Source organism: Diabrotica virgifera, chromosome 9, assembly GCF_917563875.1.
Source record: "Diabrotica virgifera virgifera chromosome 9, PGI_DIABVI_V3a".
Lineage (NCBI taxonomy): Eukaryota > Metazoa > Arthropoda > Insecta > Coleoptera > Chrysomelidae > Diabrotica > Diabrotica virgifera.
The window spans coordinates 58685170-58706274 of NC_065451.1; the positions used below are offsets into that span (position 1 = coordinate 58685170).

General features: G+C 34.7%; 2 protein-coding genes across 4 annotated transcripts in view; one reads left to right on the forward strand and one right to left on the reverse strand.

The window, feature by feature from the left end:
- The window catches only part of LOC114339171 (uncharacterized), a 98226-nt gene extending 89084 nt beyond the window's left edge, over window positions 1–9142 (reverse strand). The window contains exons 1-2 of the mRNA XM_050661253.1: window positions 8987–9142; window positions 4044–4178 (exon numbers count right to left, since the gene is read on the reverse strand). Coding sequence (XP_050517210.1) covers window positions 4044–4178; window positions 8987–9061 — 210 coding nt within the window. The 5' untranslated portion in view covers window positions 9062–9142. The remainder of the gene's footprint in view (window positions 1–4043; window positions 4179–8986) is intronic.
- LOC114339168 (dynein axonemal heavy chain 1-like) overlaps window positions 1–21105 on the forward strand; it is a 1269803-nt gene that overhangs the window by 602272 nt on the left and 646426 nt on the right. The gene's annotated exons all lie outside the window — the stretch shown is intronic.

Genomic DNA, 21105 nt, shown 5'->3' on the forward strand with positions numbered 1-21105 from the left:
TTAGCGACCCCTAAAACGCGTGAGTAATCCGTTTGCATCGAAACTCCAGAAGATGGCGTCTCTTACCCAGGTGATCCGGGGGTAAGTTCTGATGGCGTAATCGTATTCAGAGACCCGAATAATCCCCCAAATAGTAAATTTTGTTCCTTAGTATACTGATTTTGACTTTATTTTTATATTTATGCAAGTTTGGACGCATTTTATGCAGTTTACAGTGCAATTATGCATTTCCACCCATTTTTAAATAGTAGACTTTTTTCCTGACGTCATTCTGAACATAATGCAAAAAACTGCAAATCTCTAAATGCTGTATTTAAAAATTTATTTGTTCGGGTGTTTTTAGTGCTAAATGCCCTGGTCTAAAATAATATTTAGTTGTAATTACATTAGTCTTATCTCTTTTACTGCAACAAGTAAAAAGAACTGCTTTTCGGTCTTCTGCTGTTCGGTCTAGTAAGGTTTCGGTAAAGTACTTTTCGGTCTAATGAGTTCGGTCTACTGCTTTCCGTCTAATGATTTCGGTCTCTTTACAGTACACCAGAAAATGTAATTGAAATAATTGCGAAAGTGAAATAGAACTGGGTAGGATACGTAGCCTGGCAAAACAAGCAAATGTGGAAGGGAAACATTGTATATTGGATACAAGGCTAGCACAGTCGTAGTAGAGGAAGAACACAAATACGATGACTATACGACATCAAATCAAAAATGGGGAGAAACTGGCACCAAATAGCGCAAAACAGAGAAGAATTGAGAACTCATGGGAAGGTAGTTGTCCAAGACTGTCCAAAAAAAAGATTGATATTATGTTACGTGATGTGAACATGAATGAAATCAATCAAATGCATAAGAGTATTGATAAACAGGGGACAGTGCTTTTGTAAATAGTTTGCACAATCCTATAACAATCCTATATACAGAGAGGATCTAAATTATGGAATAAATTTATTTTCTTTAAAATGGACGACTTTAGAGAAAAATACCGGAACAGGTCGATTTTTATTTTCAAATTACAATTTTTTTGGCATATATTTCATACTAGTGATGTGATCCATCTGATCGAGCATGACGTAATCGATAATTTTGTTAAGTAGGAATAGGGGTCGTGTGGCACCTCATTTGGAAGGGTGTTCAATTCTCTATTCAGCAATATATACATTAATATCATTATTTATACAGGGTGGCCAAAATAATAATTTTTTAATTAAATTAATTGACGAAAAAAGAAGAATGTATGCAATTTATTTAACTCAAAATACATTCTATCGCCGTCAGAAAATAGAAAAAAAATGTTTATTTGGCAAATAAACATTGCTTTGCGCTTAAATTAAATGTTCAAACTGCCAAGAGGTAGGTGGGAGGCTGTTTGCTGTTTGTGATTTAATTTAAAAGCGAAAAGAAATGTTTGTTTGTGAAATAAACTTTTTTTCTATTTACTGACAGCCGTAGAATGTATTTTGAGTTAAATAAATTACATACGTTCTTCTTTTTGCGTCAATTAATTTATTTCAAAAATTATTTTTCTGGTCACCCTGTATAAATAATGATATTATCGTTTATATTACTGAATAGAGAATTGAACAAACTTTCAAATGAAGTGCCACACGACCCCTATTCCCATTTAAAAAAATCATTGATTATGTCATCACGCTCAGATGGATGACGTCACTAGTATGAAATATATGCCAAACAATTGTAATTTAAAAATAAAAATCTAACTGTTTCAGGACTTTTCTCTAAAGTCGTCCATTTTAGAGAAAATGAATTCCATAATTTAGATCCTCTCTGTATAAACAAATATAAACAATCCCATGATACCATTTTAGGGGAGTGCAATTAGAACGAAAAGATACAATGTTTCGGAAAAAATCAAACAAGGTTATATTTTTCTAAAACTTTTTTTGTTAGTTTATAAATATGTTAAAGTAAAAAGTTCTACTCACAAATTTCGCCGCTAATTGTTTATTAATTGTTTAAACAATAACAATTGTTTTGTATAAATAATGTTAAGAATATGGGTGAATTCAACATTTTATTTTGAAAAAAAATGTTTTTATTTTAGTTTTGATTATGCTGAACCCGAATCTGACATTTCAATTTGCAAATTCAAAATGGCGGATTCAAAATGGCGGATTTTTCCTAAAAATCCTTAAAAAGTAGTTGTAAAATCCGAATTTTTTTTATAAAACGTGTTTGTTTACATATATGTGGATATTTTTGAGAGGTTGCTGAACCTGAATCAAATTTTGATAATTTAAATTATAAAATGGCAGATCCAAAATGGCGGATAACTTAAAAAATAGTTATAAAATCATAATTTCTTTACAAAATGTATTTATTTCAACATATATTTATTTTTGAGAACTTTGATAAACCTAACTGAAATGTTAACATTATAAACTATAAAATGGCGGATCCAAAATGCGGATTTTCTAAAAAGAACATTAAAAAGAACATTTTTCTAAAACATTTATTGTCTTTATTTTTAACAGGTTGTTGAAACTGAATTAAAGATTAAAAATTTAAATTTCAAAATGGCGGATCCAAAATGGCGGATATTTAAATGAAAAACAAGTAGAATCCAATCAAACAAATATGGAATTTCATTCTTAAAAAAAAAGATAAACAAATAATTTTCACAATAATATTAAAAATTAAAATGTATTAGAAAGAAAGAACAAATTCTCGATTAGAAGGATATAATTACATATTGGAACATAATTTTTAATTCCAAACAACTTTTCTTTATAAAAATTTTCGATATTGTGAAATATAAAGGTACTTTACTCTTGAGTGAAATTCATATTTTTTGACATACCTCGTACAAAATTAACAAAATTTGATATTTGATGGCTGCATCTTATGTTATATACGATGCAGAGTATTTTATAAAGAATAACTTTTTTTCGTAAAACTTATATTAAAAAAGTTATCAATAGGTTCCAAGTTACGCAGACATACTGTATAAGAGCTAAAAAAATTTTTTTTTGTTGAATATTTATTATTGTTGAAGCTTATTATTAAATGTATTTTAGGTAAGTTTTACAGAAAAAAGTTTTGATCACTCTGTATATACATTTTTTCAGCTGGTAATTTTCGGTTTTTGTATTACATTTTTGTTATCTTTCTTAGTTTTCTCAAAAAGAAATTGTTTATTTCATTTCTAAACTAAAATAATTCAGTGTTTTTTAAAGATTACATCCTAAGCTTCAAAAAATATCAAAAAAATTGTATTAGATTTATTCAAACTTGAGTAATACCGTCTTAAAGTGGTGGGAATTCTGTAAAACTACGAAGTTTTCAAAAATTACATTTTTTGAGACATCGTATTATTTGAATTAAATTTTTGAGATTTTTTTTGAATAAAACATCGTTTAGTAAGATAATTGAGAGATAAGTTGTGCCAATTTGAGAGTTTTATAAGTAAAATTGTATTAGTTACACATTTATAAATCATTTTTAAACAAAATTCATGTAAGGCTCACTTTCCGCCCACACCGTACTTATGTCCATAAATTTTATTTCTTTTTATTACAACCATAAGATAGCTTATTTCATCTTCTTTCATGTAAAATTTGTAAAAAAATTTTTTGATCCATTAGTTAAAGATTTACCTTAAAAAAACTCAACAGTGCACTTCTTCCAACGCTAGTTTACAGTGCGCCAATGTGTGTGAGAAGGGTGACTTTAGCGTTATAAATAAAAAATTACAGAAGCTAGAGATTTAATTGTAGAAAAATCTTTATATAAGGTTTTTTTTGTAAAATTTTCTGAATTTTTCAATGGTCAAGTCAGTTTTTTTCTAAAAATTATATTTTCGGAGTTATTTAAAAAAACATCTAACTTCGCTGTTCATTTGTTTAATAAAAAATGAAGCACCCACTTCTCGAGTAGAACTTTTTGATATGTTGTTTATTAAACATTTCTTAAAGAAATTACAAAAAGTTTTATCTTGTTTGATTTTTTCCGAAGTGAAAATCTAAATGCACTCCCCTATTTAATTAGAATCAAATGTTTAATAACTACATAGTTTACTTAGGTACCTTAATAGCTGGGTTGTCTGTATCGAAGTGTCCTTGTCTAACTCTATTGATTTCTGCTTGGGTTACACCTGGAATGTAAATTCTACAATTGTCGTGCCACTCTTGAAAGTCAGTCTTAGCCGGTTCGCCGAAATTCTACAAATAAATAGTATTAGTTAACTGTCTTAAGTTTAGGCCTTAAATATCAATCCCAGCAAAACGACTCTAATACCATTTACAAGGAGACCTAAATAGAATTTACAGGCTCCAATTATGAATGGCATCACATTAAACTATTCCAGAGAAGTAAAATAGGGGTAACCCTCGATCAAAAATTCACCTGGAAAAATCATATTGAAAAAATCTTATCTAGAGCCTTAGTGATAAGTTAGAACTACGGCAAAACGTTGAGAAAGACTTGGCCTAAAACGGAAAATGATTCTCTGGACATATAAAACGATTATTAGGCCGATGGTCACATACGCATCACTCGTATGTGGACAAAAACACAACAAACAACAGTTAACGCCAAACTGCAAAACGTGCAGCGGCTCGCTTGTCTGGGAATCACAGGGACAATGTCAACATGCCCAACTGCAGCCTTAGAGGGCGATGCTGAACCTTCCTCTCCTGCAGTTCTGCTTAAGAAGGGAGGAAGTAACCACTGCCTTAAAGCTGCGACAGACACAAATAATGAAGCCTGGCGATCTAGTGGCCCATGTTAAAACCTTGGGAGAAATTCATTTGAATTCTAAGGATAAGCCGACGTCATGCCAGTCAAATTCGACTTCGAAACACCATTTGAAGTGGTCATAAAAAATCCACCAAATGGATGAAGCAGTTGAACCGAAACTGGAGGAAGGTTCACTCGTATGGTATACGAATGGATCTAAGATGGATAGAGGGCGGGAGTGTGAGTTACTGGGCCGAATTTCAGGCTATCTAAATTTCTTGGAAACGTCCCAACTATCTTTCAATTACTGCTCCTCAAAAATATCTCAACCGAGACACTCGTAGGTTCAAAGCCTTTAATTTGTCATACAGTCAAGCTGCATAAAAGGCTCTAAAGTCATTTACTTGTAAGTCAAAGTTGGTTTGGGACTGTAAACAATCCCTTAAGAAGGTGACGGAACGCAACAAAGCAATTTTGATGCATGTACCAGGTCACAAGGGAATTGCAAGAAATGAGGAAGCTGATAGGCTCGCAATAGAAGGGGCTAATACCCCATTGCAAGGTCCATAACCCTTCTGTCGACTACCAAAAAGCCACATCAGAGAGGAACTCCGGACCTGGGAACTCAATCAACTACAACTATACTGGTGTAACACACAGGGACAAAGGCAAGAAAAAGGCTCATAAAAGTGTCGCCTACCGCAACAAAGCGCCTTCTTGAAATGAGTAAAAAAGATATAAAAATGGTCACTGGCCTTCTCACTGGGCACTGCCCTCTGATTATCTTCTCAAAAAAATGGGCAAATCAGTGAGAACTATCGTATCTGTGACAACGAAAAAGAAACGGCAGAGCACATATCATGCAATTGCATAGCACTCTTCAACAAACGACTAAAATTCCTAGTAGAGCGCACTCTAAGGGTAAGAACAGAACAGAAGTGGGTCGCGGTGGAGGCGGAGGTGGAGGTCGCGGTCGATGTCGATATCCATGTAAAACAAACACATTGTAGTGAATGGAAGAGAACAGAGCAGGTAAGTCGCGGTGGAGGTTTAGCGCGATGCCATCCAGGAGGTTTACATCGATGCTTTTGAAAATAAAATGAGTTTGTTTTACATGGATGTCTACTGCGCGGCCTACAAGGATGCGTCCTTGTCATTGGTCCGTTCGAAGCCAAGTTTATTTTTGTATTTCTAAAGAAACTAAATTCAGTAAATTTTTGAAATATTAAGGAGGATCTGATTAATTACAGAAGACATTTCATCACTCTCATCACTTGACTGACACAACATTGCATAAGCACAGTCTTTTTGTCATTCAAATTTCATTAAACTACTTTACTTGATAGTGGATCTCTACTGACAGCGCAGGTGACCTCCTTGCTATGTGCTGTCGACATCGACCGCGACTTAACTAGTAGTATCCACCGCGACCTACACCTCCACCTCGACCTACTTGTTCTGTTCTGACCCTAACATAGGAAACAAGTCATCTAGGATGCCAATCAAGTTTATTAGAAGCATTGGTATCGTAGAGTTTAACTAGATTAATAGACGGAGAGGCAGCGCTTAAAAATCTCTTTGAATTTACTAATGCTAGATTTTTCACAGTTGATTACTGTGAGTGTGTAGAGAAACATACTGCGGTCGGTCAAGCGAATCGTAGAACAGGGGTTACTGAGAGGGTATCAAATTTGCTTTCTTTCGAAGGTCATTAAATCCATTTACTAAGGCTGAAAATCAGTACACACATTCTAAATTAAATATAAATAAAAGTTATTATAGTCGGTCAGCTGTATGACGGGACAGAGCCGGTCGGTCGGCCCCAATATTCGATTGAGGAAATTAAGCATTTTGGCTCGCAATTTTTTCGTCCAGCATGGATTTACTTGAAATTTTCACAAAAAGTAGGGAATAGTCCAAGGATCATTTTCTATCAAGTCTAAAAGTCCAAGGATCATGCCGCTATCATACGCTAAAACCTTGAGAGTGGTTGCCACCCCATCTCGGGGGGTGGGAATTTTTTATTACATTTTTACCATGTAATTCGATAGAAAAAGTGATTATATAAAAAAAGGTCTTTTACATTTTCTTCGTAAAGCTAATACTTTTCGAGTTATTCGCGCTTGAAAATAACAGTTTTTCGACGAAAATCGATTTTTTTAGAGGGTTTTTTGAGAATACCTCGAAAAATATGCATTTAATAAAAAAACTGTAGACATCCAAATTGTATATTTTAGTAACACAAAAAAATTATTTTCCAATAATATCTTTAAGTCCAATACAAACCGATATATGGCATGTTACAGGTTACCTTTTTTCGTCAAATGCATAATTTGCAATATTGAAAGCCAAATAATGGGAAAAATTTGCATTTTTCGATGAAAACTTACATAATATTTTTCCAAGTATACAATTAGACCTTTCAAAAAAATAATAAAAGTTTCTAGCATGAAAATTAAGCGACTTCTAATCAAAAAAATGTCGGTACCCGCTTTTCTCTACGAAAAAATCAGTGAAAACAACCCCCTAATAACCTTCCTAATTCAAAATCGGTCTTCACCTTTCTGTATTTCCTTTTATATGTATATTATAAATACACTCAAGGAGTTTGACTTATTTAAAACGCCTAATTTTAAAAAAATTGGAGTTAAAAAAAATTGATTTTTTGCAATTTGGTATTTTTCACCTTTAACTTCAAAATATCTCCGAAAATACTGAAGATGCGAAAAGAAATATAAACTACTAAATTGTAGCTTTTTTAATTACTAAAATTATCCTGTGCATAGATTTTCATTACAGTGAATAGTAGCCAGATATAGCTGTTTAAAACATCTATTTATCAGCAAACACCCCTTACTCTAGCCCTTTAAACCCGCCCCAATTAAAAACTAAGGTATCCTACGGAATTTAATTTACACAGTGTTAGAGCTCTTTAAAAATCCTACAAAATCATTTTTGAAAAAAAATTGTTATCGCCAGAAATATATAGAATATTTTTCGAGGTATTCTCAAAAACCCTTTAAAAAAGTCGATTTTTTCGTCGAAAAACTGTTATTTTCAAGCGTGAATAACTCGAAAAATATTAGTTTTACGAAGAAAATGTAAAAAATATTTTTTTCTTAGAAAAATATTTTTCCATCGAATTACATGGTTAAAATGTAATAAAAGATTCCCACCCCGAGATTTGGTGGCAACCACCCCTAAAGTTTTAGCGTATGATAGAGGCATGATGTAGAAAATGATCCTAGGACTATTCCCTACCTTCTGTGAAAATTTCAAGTAAATCCATGCTGGACGAAAAAATTGCGAGCCAAAATGCTTCATTTCCTCAATCGACTATTGGAGCCGACCGACCGGCTCTGTCCCGTTATACAGCTGACCGACTATAATAACTTTTATTTATATTTAATTTAGAATGTGTGTACTGATTGTCAGCCTTAGTAATTGGATTTAATTACCTTCGTAGGAAACCCTCTCAGTAACCCCTGTTCTACGTTTGGCTTGACCGACCGCAGTATGTTTCTTTACACATTCACGGTAATCAACTGTAAAAATCTAGCTTTGGTAAATTCGAAGAGATTTTTCAGCGCTGCCTCTTGGTCTATAAGGGATGCACATAAGCCTTAACGACTTTATATAATCTAATCTAATGTGGTTAACTGTGACAACGCCATGCAAAATATTGAACATATACAGGGTGATTATTTGGAAGTTCCAATTAGATGATTTAAAAAGCATTGTTGCAATTCTTTTTATATTATATTATTAAATCACGCGAGAAATGAAAATTTTTTGCTACATTTGACGAATCCAGTGTAAGTAGATGGTCTATTGGAACAACCGGCTAAGTCGGTGGTTACTTAAATTCACCGCGTAATATGAATTTGCTTTAGAATTACTCTTTTTTTAACTATTTTCGATTGTAAGATAGTTTCTGTCCTTCAAAGTTTATTAAAATAGTAAAAAAGTAACGAAAATGAACAATTTTCCTACTAGGCCTGGATAACGCGTGCCAAAAAAAGTTAAATAATAGCAAGCTGGAAATTTGTTAATACCTAGCTTAACGGTGTCTCGTCGGACAAAATTTCATGTATGGGAACACTGGAACAGGGGAAGTAAAACTACCCATTTGATGTACTTTGATGTTCCTCCCCGGAACATTAAAGTTTGTCCGACGAGACACCGTTAAGCTATTAACAAATTTTCAGTTTTTGTAAAAAATCTTACCACCATCACTCAAAGAAATCTTTAAAAATAATGTTTATACATATATAAATACTATTCTACTTACCTTATAGGATAATGCAGCATAAGATAGCTGAACTAAACATACTACAGCGAAAGCAATACTTAGTAACTTGTGCATTTTAATAAATTAATACTTTGGGACTAAATGGTCAATATTGGGACAATACTAAATACTGGTTAATGTTAAACTGGCTAGCAGAAATCTTTTATTAATAAATTTGCCTTTTAATCAAGATCATTATCTTATCGCAAATTTTAAGGGACTTCCTATTTCATTAAAAAGTTCTAAAAACAAAATAGTTATACCCAAAGAGATTTCGTCAATTGAAGACCTTGGGACCAGAAGGGGGCATGCCACCAAACAATATTTTGGAGAAAACATTTTAAACTTATTTTCAAATCCTGAAATCCAATTTTTAAATTTTTCTTGGTAGTAAGGCCCATATTCGTTTGGAAATATGATATTAAGGCGGAAATACATATCCGCGCCGCAAACTCCGCGCCGTGTAAGCGCCGCGCGTTCTTGGCGCGGTTATTGTTCGTTAAAATTTTTCATTTTGACGATCCAGAGGAAACTTACGAACGATTAGTAATTGTAGATAATGTCTCTGTCCTGTACTTCTACTACATCTTATTTTGGTATTGTTCTGAAACTATTTTCTTGTGTCATCTTATGCAATTTACTATTTTATGTGGAATAAGCCACAGTTTGGAACATTTCGGGAACTACCTTTTTCGCTTCCCGGCAACACAATTATAATGGTAGGGGATCCCAAGCGGGGATTTTTGCAGTTACTCGAGCGCGTCAGATTATCATATGGGGAGAAACGTGGTACCCTGCAGATGTACCACCACCATATATTGGCTCTTAACACAGGGGAGATTGTTCAGGGGGGCCCGAAAAAAAAAATCTATCCTTAAAAATACTCGAAATTGTCAAATTAAGATAAGGTAAGTTAAGTACATGCAAAAGAGTCTATATTTCAAAAATATGACGATTTGAGCGGGGCGTACGGAAATGGGTGAGTCAAAAAGTTTCACAAAAAAAAGCGAATATTTCGCGAAATGAAGGACAGATTGAAAAACTAAAAACTACGTGTCCAATATTTTTCAAAAATCTATCGAAAAATACCAAACTTGACCCCCCACAGAGAGGGGTGGGGGGTAAATTTAAAATTTTAAATACAAATCCCGCGATCTTTCGCAAAATAAACATCATATCGAAAAACTGCAAAATACACTTTATCAATATTTTTGAAAAATCTATCGAATGGTTAAAAACACGACCCCCCACGGAGGTGAGGTGGGGGGTTACTTTAAAATCTTAAATGGTAGCCCCCGTTTCTTATTGCAGATTTGGATTGTTTGTATAAAAATAAACAACTTTTATTCGAAACATTTTTTTGAATTATGGATAGATGGCGCTATAATCTGAAAAAAGATTGTTGGAAATGGAAAATTAAATTAAAAAATGGGAAGTCCCCACTAAAATGGAAAATTTTACTTAACTTTTTTTGGTTTTAGGACCTAATAATCACAACCCAATAGGTCCACAAAGCGCTCGAGTGACTACACATTTAGCATACTTTGTTCCCCTACCATAATATATCTGCTTGTTCCTACAACCAGAAACAAAATTAGAGAACTATAGGTACTTCCAAGTCGTGCGTTACCTTTTTCGTTTTCCGGTGACACAATTGTAATGTATCTGCTTGTTTCAAATGCGTAGCTTCACTAGAAACGAAATTAGAAAACTATAGGTTCTTCCAAGCCTGTGTTAACTTTTTCGCTTTCCGGTGACCCAATTATAATATACCTGCTTGTTCCAACTCAGTTGCTTCACCCGAAGTTAGGAAACTATAGGTTCTTCCAAGTTGTGCGTTACCTTTTTCGCTTTCCGACGACACAATTATAACATATCTACTTGTTCCAACTCCGTTGCTTCACCAGAAGCGAAGTTAGAAAACTATTGGCTCTTCCAAGTTGTGCGTTACCTTTTTGGCTTTCCGGTGACCCAATTATAATATATCTGCTTGTTCCAACTCCGTTGCTTCACCAGAAGCGCAGTTAGAAAACTATTGGGTCTTCCAAGTTGTGCGTTACCTTTTTGGCTTTCCGGTGACCCAATTATAATATATCTGCTTGTTCCAACTCCGTTGCTTCACCAGAAGCGAAGTTAGAAAACTATTGGCTCTTCCAAGTTGTGCGTTACCTTTTGGGCTTTCCGGTGACCCAATTATAATATATCTGCTTGTTCCAACTCCGTTGCTTTACCAGAAGCGAACTTAGAAAACTATTGGCTCGTCCAAGTTGTGCGTTACCTTTTTCGTTTTCCGTTGACCCAATTATAATATATCTGCTTGTTCCAACTCCGTTGCTTCACCAGAAGCGAAGTTAGAAAACTATTGTCTCTTCCAAGTTGTGCGTTACCTTTTTCGTTTTCCGGTGACCCAATTATAATATATCTGCTTGTTCCAACTCCGTTGCTTCACCAGAAGAGAAGTTATGAAACTATAGGCTTGTCCAAGTTGTGCCTTACCTTTTTCGCTTTCCGGTGACACAATTATAATATATCTGCTTGTTCCAAATCCGTTGCTTCACCAGAAGCGAACTTAGAAAACTATTGGCTCTTCCAAGTAGTGCGTTACCTTTTTCGTTTTCCGGTGACCCAATTATAATATATCTGCTTGTTCCAACTCCGTTGCTTAACCAGAAGCGAAGTTAGGAAACTATAGGCTCTTCCAAGTTGTGCGTTACCTTTTTCGTTTTCCGGTGACCCAATTATAATATATCTGCTTGTTCCAACTCCGTTGCTTCACCAGAAGCGAACTTAGAAAACTATTGGCTCTTCCAAGTAGTGCGTTACCTTTTTCGTTTTCCGGTGAACCAATTATAATATATCTGCTTCTTCCAACTCCGTTGCTTCACCAGAAGCGAAGTTAGGAAACTATAGGCTCTTCCAAGTAGTGCGTTACCTTTTTCGTTTTCCGGTGACCAAATTATAATATATCTGCTTGTTCCAACTCCGTTGCTTCACCAGAAGCGAAGTTAGAAAACTATGGGCTCTTCCACGTTGTGCGTTACCTTTTTCGTTTTACGGTGACATAATTATAATATATCTGCTTGTTCCAACTCCGTTGCTTCACCAGAAGCGAAGTTAGGAAACTATAGGCTCTTCCTAGTAGTGCGTTACCTTTTTCGTTTTCCGGTGACCAAATTATAATATATCTGCTTGTTAGAACTCCGTTGCTTCACCAGAAGCGAAGTTAGAAAACTATTGGCTTTTCCAAGTTGTGCGTTACCTTTTTGGTTTTCCGGTGACCAAATTATAATATATCTGCTTGTTCCAACTCCGTTGCTTCACCAGAAGCGAAGTTAGAAAACTATTGGCTCTTCCAAGCTGTGCGTTACCTTTTTCGTTTTCCGGTGACCCAATTATAATATATCTGCTTGTTCCAACTCCGTTGCTTCATCAGAAGCGAAGTTAGAAAACTATTGGCTCTTCCAAGTAGTGCGTTACCTTTTTCGTTTTCCGGTGACCCAATTATAATATATCTGCTTGTTCCAACTCCGTTGCTTAACCAGAAGCGAAGTTAGGAAACTATAGGCTCTTCCAAGTTGTGCGTTACCTTTTTCGTTTTCCGGTGACCCAATTATAATATATCTGCTTGTTCCAACTCCGTTGCTTCACCAGAAGCGAACTTAGAAAACTATTGGCTCTTCCAAGTAGTGCGTTACCTTTTTCGTTTTCCGGTGACCCAATTATAATATATCTGCTTCTTCCAACTCCGTTGCTTCACCAGAAGCGAAGTTAGGAAACTATAGGCTCTTCCAAGTAGTGCGTTACCTTTTTCGTTTTCCGGTGACCAAATTATAATATATCTGCTTGTTCCAACTCCGTTGCTTCACCAGAAGCGAAGTTAGAAAACTATGGGCTCTTCCACGTTGTGCGTTACCTTTTTCGTTTTACGGTGACATAATTATAATATATCTGCTTGTTCCAACTCCGTTGCTTCACCAGAAGCGAAGTTAGGAAACTATAGGCTCTTCCTAGTAGTGCGTTACCTTTTTCGTTTTCCGGTGACCAAATTATAATATATCTGCTTGTTAGAACTCCGTTGCTTCACCAGAAGCGAAGTTAGAAAACTATTGGCTCTTCCAAGTTGTGCGTTACCTTTTTCGTTTTCCGGTGACCAAATTATAATATATCTGCTTGTTCCAACTCCGTTGCTTCACCAGAAGCGAAGTTAGAAAACTATTGGCTCTTCCAAGCTGTGCGTTACCTTTTTCGTTTTCCGGTGACCCAATTATAATATATCTGCTTGTTCCAACTCCGTTGCTTCACCAGAAGCGAAGTTAGGAAACTATAGGCTCTTCCAAGTTGTGCGTTACCTTTTTCGTTTTCCGGTGACCCAATTATAATGTATCTGCTTGTTCCAACTCCGTTGCTTCACCAGAAGCGAACTTAGAAAACTATTGGCTCTTCCAAGTAGTGCGTTACCTTTTTCGTTTTCCGGTGACCCAATTATAATATATCTGCTTGTTCCAACTCCGTTGCTTCACCAGAAGCGAAGTTAGGAAACTATAGGCTCTTCCAAGTTGTGCGTTACCTTTTTGGCTTTCCGGTGACCCAATTATAATATATCTGCTTGTTCCAACTCTGTTGCTTCACCAGAAGCGAAGTTGGAAAACTATTGGGTCTTCCAAGTTGTGCGTTACCTTTTTGGCTTTCCGGTGACCCAATTATAATATATCTGCTTGTTCCAACTCCGTTGCTTCACCAGAAGCGAAGTTAGAAAACTATTGGCTCTTCCAAGTTGTGCGTTACCTTTTTGGCTTTCCGGTGACTTAATTATAATATATCTGCTTCTTCCAACTCCGTTGCTTTACCAGAAGCGAACTTAGAAAACTATTGGCTCTTTCAAGTTGTGCGTTACCTTTTTCGTTTTCCGGTGACCCAATTATAATATATCTGCTTGTTCCAACTCCGTTGCTTCACCAGAAGAGAAGTTAGGAAACTATAGGCTCGTCCAAGTTGTGCCTTACCTTTTTCGCTTTCCGGTGACACAATTATAATATATCTGCTTGTTCCAACTCCGTTGGTTCACCAGAAGCAAACTTAGAAAACTATTAGCTCTTCCAAGTAGTGCGTTACCTTTTTCGTTTTCCGGTGACCCAATTATAATATATCCGCTTGTTCCAACTCCGTTGCTTCACCAGAAGCGAAGTTAGGAAACTATAGGCTCTTCCAAGTTGTGCGTCACCTTTTTCGTTTTCCGGTGACCCAATTATAATATATCTGCTTGTTCCAACTCCGTTGCTTCACCAGAAGCGGACTTAGAAAACTATTGGCTCTTCCAAGTAGTGCGTTACCTTTTTCGTTTTCCGGTGACCCAATTATAATATATCTGCTTCTTCCAACTCCGTTGCTTCACCAGAAGCGAAGATAGGAAACTATAGGCTCTTCCAAGTAGTGCGTTACCTTTTTCGTTTTCCGGTGACCAAATTATAATATATCTGCTTGTTCCAACTCCGTTGCTTCACCAGAAGCGAAGTTAGAAAACTATTGGCACTTCCACGTTGTGCGTTACCTTTTTCGTTTTCCGGTGACCCAATTATAATATATCTGCTGGTTACAACTCCGTTGCTTCACCAGAAGCGAAGTTAGGAAACTATAGGCTCTTCCAAGTTGTGCGTTACCTTTTTCGTTTTCCGGTGACCCAATTATAATATATCTGCTTGTTCCAACTCCGTTGCTTCACCAGAAGCGATCTTAGAAAACTGTTGGCTCTTCCAAGTAGTGCGTTACCTTTTTCGTTTTCCGGTGACCCAATTATAATATATCTGCTTGTTCCAACTCCGTTGCTTCACCAGAAGCGAAGTTAGGAAACTATAGGCTCTTCCAAGTAGTGCTTTACCTTTTTCGTTTTCCGGTGACCAAATTATAATATATCTGCTTGTTCCAACTCCGTTGCTTCACCACAAGCGAAGTTAGAAAACTATTGGCTCTTCCAAGTTGTGCGTTACCTTTTTCGTTTTCCGGTGACCCAATTATAATATATCTGCTTGTTCCAACTCCGTTGCTTCACCAGAAGCGAAGTTAGGAAACTATAGGCTCTTCCAAGTAGTGCGTTACCTTTTTCGTTTTCCGGTGACCAAATTATAATATATCTGCTTGTTCCAACTCCGTTGCTTCACCAGAAGCGAAGTTAGAAAACTATTGGCTCTTCCAAGTTGTGCGTTACCTTTTTCGTTTTCCGGTGACCCAATTATAATATATCTGCTTGTTCCAACTCCGTTCCTTCACCAGAAGAGAAGTTAGGAAACTATAGGCTCGTCGAAGTTGTGCCTTACCTTTTTCGCTTTCCGGTGACACAATTATAATATATCCGCTTGTTTCAACTGCGTTGCTTCACCAGACACGAAGTTAGAAAACTATAGGTTCTCCAAGTCGTGCGTTACCTATTTCGCTTTCCGGTGACACATAATATATATCTGCTTATGAATGTTTTTTTGATATTGATAACTATTTCCGAAGTGAAAGTCGAAAGGTCAAGTAAACTTGATTTCAAACTCGAATTGTGGCTTATGCCCAAATAAAATAGTAAATCTTATTTTTAATACATGTTATTTTTAGTACAACAATGAACTAACATTTTTTAAAAAGGTCCGCATGTACATTTTTTTATTTCAGCTTCTATTTCCGTTCAGATCGGATTTAAGTTGTTTCTTTAAATTAAATGGTTCTTTATTGAGGATCCCACAATAATGATTTTCTACGGTAAACATCAATAAGTTAGATATTTCCTTCCGACAATTCCGACCATTCCATTACTAACAAATATTCAACTTATGCGCGCCAAAACCAACAAACCACTCGCAAACCCGTCCAAATACGTATTGCGAACCATCAAAGCGTTTGTTGAAAAACCAACAGAATTTAGATCGTGGTGCGCCGTGTGCGTGCCGTTTGTGCGTCACTTGAAAACACGTACTAATCTGACGAAACTCGCACACCGAGCAGAGCGCATATGTATATCCGCCTTTAAATACACAATAAAAGTAACACAGATGTTTATTTAACGGCTCTTGAGTTTTTGAACATTTTTGAAAAAATATGAGGCTTATCCCCTTTTGTATAAAAAAATATTCTAAAATATGAACATAACACGCAACAATAAAATAATTCAGTTGTCAATATTTTCAATATCTGAAAAGTCGTCCAAATGTTCAATGTCTTCCAGTGGTTCATTATTCTCAATATCTGGTAGAATCTGTTGGCAAGCACCAATTTCTGCCTACACTGTTTTTTGCAACCGCAAGGTGCACCTAATTTTTTTGGTTCTAGTTTCTTCCCATTTGTATTTACAGTCTTGCGCTTAATTTTTTATGTCGTTAGGTACCCTTGTGTCTCCATCTAGAATGCGCCTTCTTTTCTGGAGTTGGCAAGAAAACTCGAGAAGTCTGTGGGGTATAAACCTATTTATTTTCCTACAATGAAGTAGGTATTTTACTAAAAAGGTATAAGCCACAAAAAACCTTTAGAACAATCCTAATATTTTTAGGTTCGAAAAATATAACATAAGGGGACAAGCCACACAGTAAATAAACTTACTGTTCCTGAGTTTATATTTTCCCAATCGCTGCTACTTCCTGATACTGTATAGTCTTTGTCATCTTCGCTTTTATTTAAAAACGTATCTTGGTCACTGTGTTCAGAATCAAACTCAGAAAAGTCTATTTTCCGTTTACATGCACGGGAATGTTCTGCCGCCATGTTGATTACTACTGTGGCTTGTCTCCTTCTGTTGCAATATAAAGTAATGGTGACACAACGGGACTTAACTACAGCGGCGCCATCTATGAGAAAACTGCTGAAATTTTCTGTTTGGGACATTAGTATGGTCTTAAAGTGTGCAATTTCTACTTTAACTCATTTTTGACAAAATTGTGGCTTGCCCCCTTCTGGTCCCAAGGTCTTCAATTATTATTGTGATTATTTCATTCATAGGAGATTCTGACCAATAGAAAGCTGCATTAATAAAAATTACAGCGATAATTTTTGATAATATCCCGTCGTCAAGCATTACGTCAGATGACTTTTATTACTACGCAAAAATATACATTCAGTAACTTTAATGACAATTAATCTTTTACAACTTGTCACAGAGAACACCAAGCAACAGGTTTAGCAAATATTCAGGTGAAGATAACAATAAAATATTAGTTAAAATGATTTAAAAAAACAGTTTTATTCATGAAATAATCTCAGCGAATTACACTCGATCTCTAAAATTATTATCGACTTGTTGCCCTAGTGACACTCTGACATAATTTCACTCCCCTTCGGGTCCTGAAATTAAAACTGTCAAAGTATCGCTCGGGAAACAAATCGATAATTTTAGACAATCTCTCTCTCTCGTACAATTACTACTAATAACACTCGTATGTACTACAGTCAATGAACGTAAAAATCAACTATGCATTACCTCCGATCTCGTTTTCCATCGATTTTCATGAAAATTGGTGAGTGGTTAGAGGACTCGTCAGTAAACAAAAGTAACATAGTGCCAACGTGAGGTTTTACCCTGGGGGTGGATGCCACCCATTTTCGTGGCATCGATAGAGGGATAAACTGTGAGCATTTGTTACAGTTAAATTCAAACTCTTTTTTCAGTGCGTCATTAATTTTGACGTCACATAAGATTTTAAGAATTTCACAAAGTAAGTTTCAAAATAAAAACAAAGTATAAAATAACGAAATACTCAGAGGGAAAATTAAAAAACGAGTGGCTGTATATGACAACAAAACTTAAAAGTTATGAAGTGGTCCAATGAGGGATATAGATATCTGTCTCCATAACCAACTAGCCAATATCCCTACCCCATACTTTGATCATTCTCGCACCTGGTAACACAACGAAAAATATAGTATCACAAGGATGGTATCACAAGACACAAGGTCCTTCAAAAAAAAATCATCGACACAACTGCATTCCTATTATCAAATGGCTACTTTTATGCCATATGGATGAGCTTGTTTTTAAACGTTTTTAACTATTTAAACTTAAGGGGTTAGACGCAAAATCTTGGTCCAATGCTATTAAAATGATTTTGTTCGAATCCTGAGAAAACTAATAAATATTTTAATGTTGTTCTGAAGCTATTTTGTTGTGGCATTTTTACAATTTTAACTATTTATACTGGGAAATAAGCCACAATATTATTAAAAAAAAAATTATGCTAAACGAAACCAATTGTGTCGCAAATTCCTCGGTGGAATGCAGTAGGATGTGGATACCCATACTGAAAGAACTGAAAGAGGAAGTCAATAGAAAGAAAATACCACAATTAGTAAGTCAATAGTCGAGTTAGTACATATTTTATTTTAGTATTACTTATATATCCATGTATTATTGATATTATTTATAATTTAAACAAAATTATAGTAAAGTCAGAATTTGGTATTAATTTTGAGAGTAATTTAAATGTAAGACCAAATACTTACGATGTCGGGATAGTATCACGAGGTTTTTCCTGGTTTTCCCTCGTGATTTACTATGAGATCTCTAACGCGAGAATTTTAATGTCACCGTTGCATGTGGTTGTCTTTTTAAAGACAGATCACATGCTATGATTTTTTTGTGACGGATATTCTTGAGTTGGGGTTGATTTCATGTAATCGAATGAACTATCTTTCAGTAAAGTCGTCCCAGGAACGCAACTCATAAATATTGGCAATATCATTTTAAAGTCTTCTACTTTAAAATGTATCATATGTATCTGAATTGCCGATATAAATGAGTCAAATTAAATAAATTATTAGAAGAATTTTTTTACTAAGCAACAACATTTTTGTTTCTATTAGTAGTATTTTGTATTTTGACAACGGCACCCGATTTGGGCGTCGAAACGTTAATAAAAATCATTTTTTTAATAATATTGTGGCTTATTTCCCAGTATAAATAGTTAAAATTGTAAAAATGCCACAAAAAAATAGCTTCAGAACAACATTAAGAAACCGGTATGGGCCTAGCGTGTGTCAAAATTTTAGGAAATTGGAAACCTTCTACGAGAAACTGGCACACTGTCAAAATTCTATCAAATTCCTAAAACGATGTAGAGATAACAACTTAATACCGAAGGGCTTGAGGTTACGGCCAGCATACTCAAGCAGAAGACTCCAAAATATTCTACATAGAGCCAGTTTGTCAATGATCCGGGAAAGGTTACAATTTCACAGGTCAAATTTATTTTTTATTGAACAAGACATCGTAAGTATTAAAGATTTGCTTTTCGGAATGATATCAAATTCTGATTTTGATCGAATTATTTTTAGTTTACACATAATTTATCAAAATTCATATCAGAAACAAAGAAATATACATTTAAATAAATTTAATATTCTTTTAGAACAAAATAGTATACATACTTTTGATAACCTAAATAGAAATAATGACATATTAGCGACAGTTGTCAATCTATCAAATAGACAGTTAAATGCAACGGAGAAATTGGTATTGTCAAAGGGTTTAAACTATGCTGTTACTCATCCATCTATTCCAAAATTAGACATAATTAGTTCAGTGGAAAAAATATCCCAGTGTTTACCAACTCATGAAAAAGAACAGTATAGTGTACTATGTAAACTTGAATTGGAAAAGACAAATAAAATTGAACAGAACATCAGTAAAGAGGAAATGAAAGCTTTAAAAACTTTAAAAAATGATGACTCCATAACGATCCTACCAGCGGATAAAGGAAATGCAACTGTAATAATGGACAAAATACAATATAAGGACAAAATTACAGATCTAATTACAAATGGACCTTATACCAAATTAACGAAGGATCCAACGAAAACACTGGAAAACAAAATCTATAGAACTTTATTCAAATTTAAAAATGATCTAACATACTATCAAAGAAAATTAATGACACCTCATTACAGTAAGTCACCACATTTTTATGGAGTGCCGAAAATTCATAAAGCGAACATACCACTTAGACCCATTTGTAGTACCATCAGTTCTCCTTGTAGTGAACTATCAAAATTTTTATTAACCATTATAAAACCATTTGCTAATAATGATGACACATTTAAAAAAAAATACAAAACATTTTTTAAACAAATTATCAACTATTGAGTTTAATCCAAATAATATTTTAGTAAGCTTTGACATAAACAGTTTATTTACAAATGTGCCATTAGATAAAACTTTAAACATAATCAAAACGAAATTAGAGAATGATGATACATTGACAAATAGGACAAAACTAAATGTATCAGCTATAATGGAGTTATTGACATTATGTACTAATAATACCTACTTTCAACTAAATAATGAATTTTATAAACAAAATTTTGGTCTAGCAATGGGCTCCTCTTTATCTCCATTATTGGCTAATATATTTATGGAGGATTTCGAAACTAATATCATTTCTAAACAAAATTTAAAACCCACTGTATGGTGGAGATATGTAGATGATGTGTTTTCAATATGGCCTCATAGATCAGAATTGTTGGATACATTCCTGAATATTATAAACGATCAAGAAGAGACAATAAAATTTACAATGGAAAAGGAATATAATAACACCCTGCCTTTCCTCGATGTTTTAGTCTCAAAGAAGGATACTGGATATAAGACTCAAGTATATAGAAAACCAACACATACCAACAGATATCTCAATTACAAATCAAATCACAACATCAACGTTAAAAAGGGAATCATAAAATCCTTATATGATAGAGCCAAAATTACTTGTTCTAACGAAAATTCATTTTTAGAAGAAAAACAATTCTTAACATCTATTTTATTAAAAAATGATTATCCTTTATCGTTTATAAATAAGGAACTGTCGAGATTGGATCGAATGGAACAGAACAACATAGAACGGGATCCTACAACATTCACAAGAAATAATACGAGGAAAATATCAATACCATACATAAAAGGACTATCCGAGAAACTTAAAACAATAGGAAATAAATTCAACATTTCAACAACATTCAAAACAAACAACACATTGAGATCTATTCTATCTAAGACTAAACCTAACAATGAACAAGAAAGGACAAAGAATTGTATTTATAAAATACCTTGTGAATGCGAACAGTTTTATATAGGTAAAACATCAAGACCATTAAACGTTAGAATA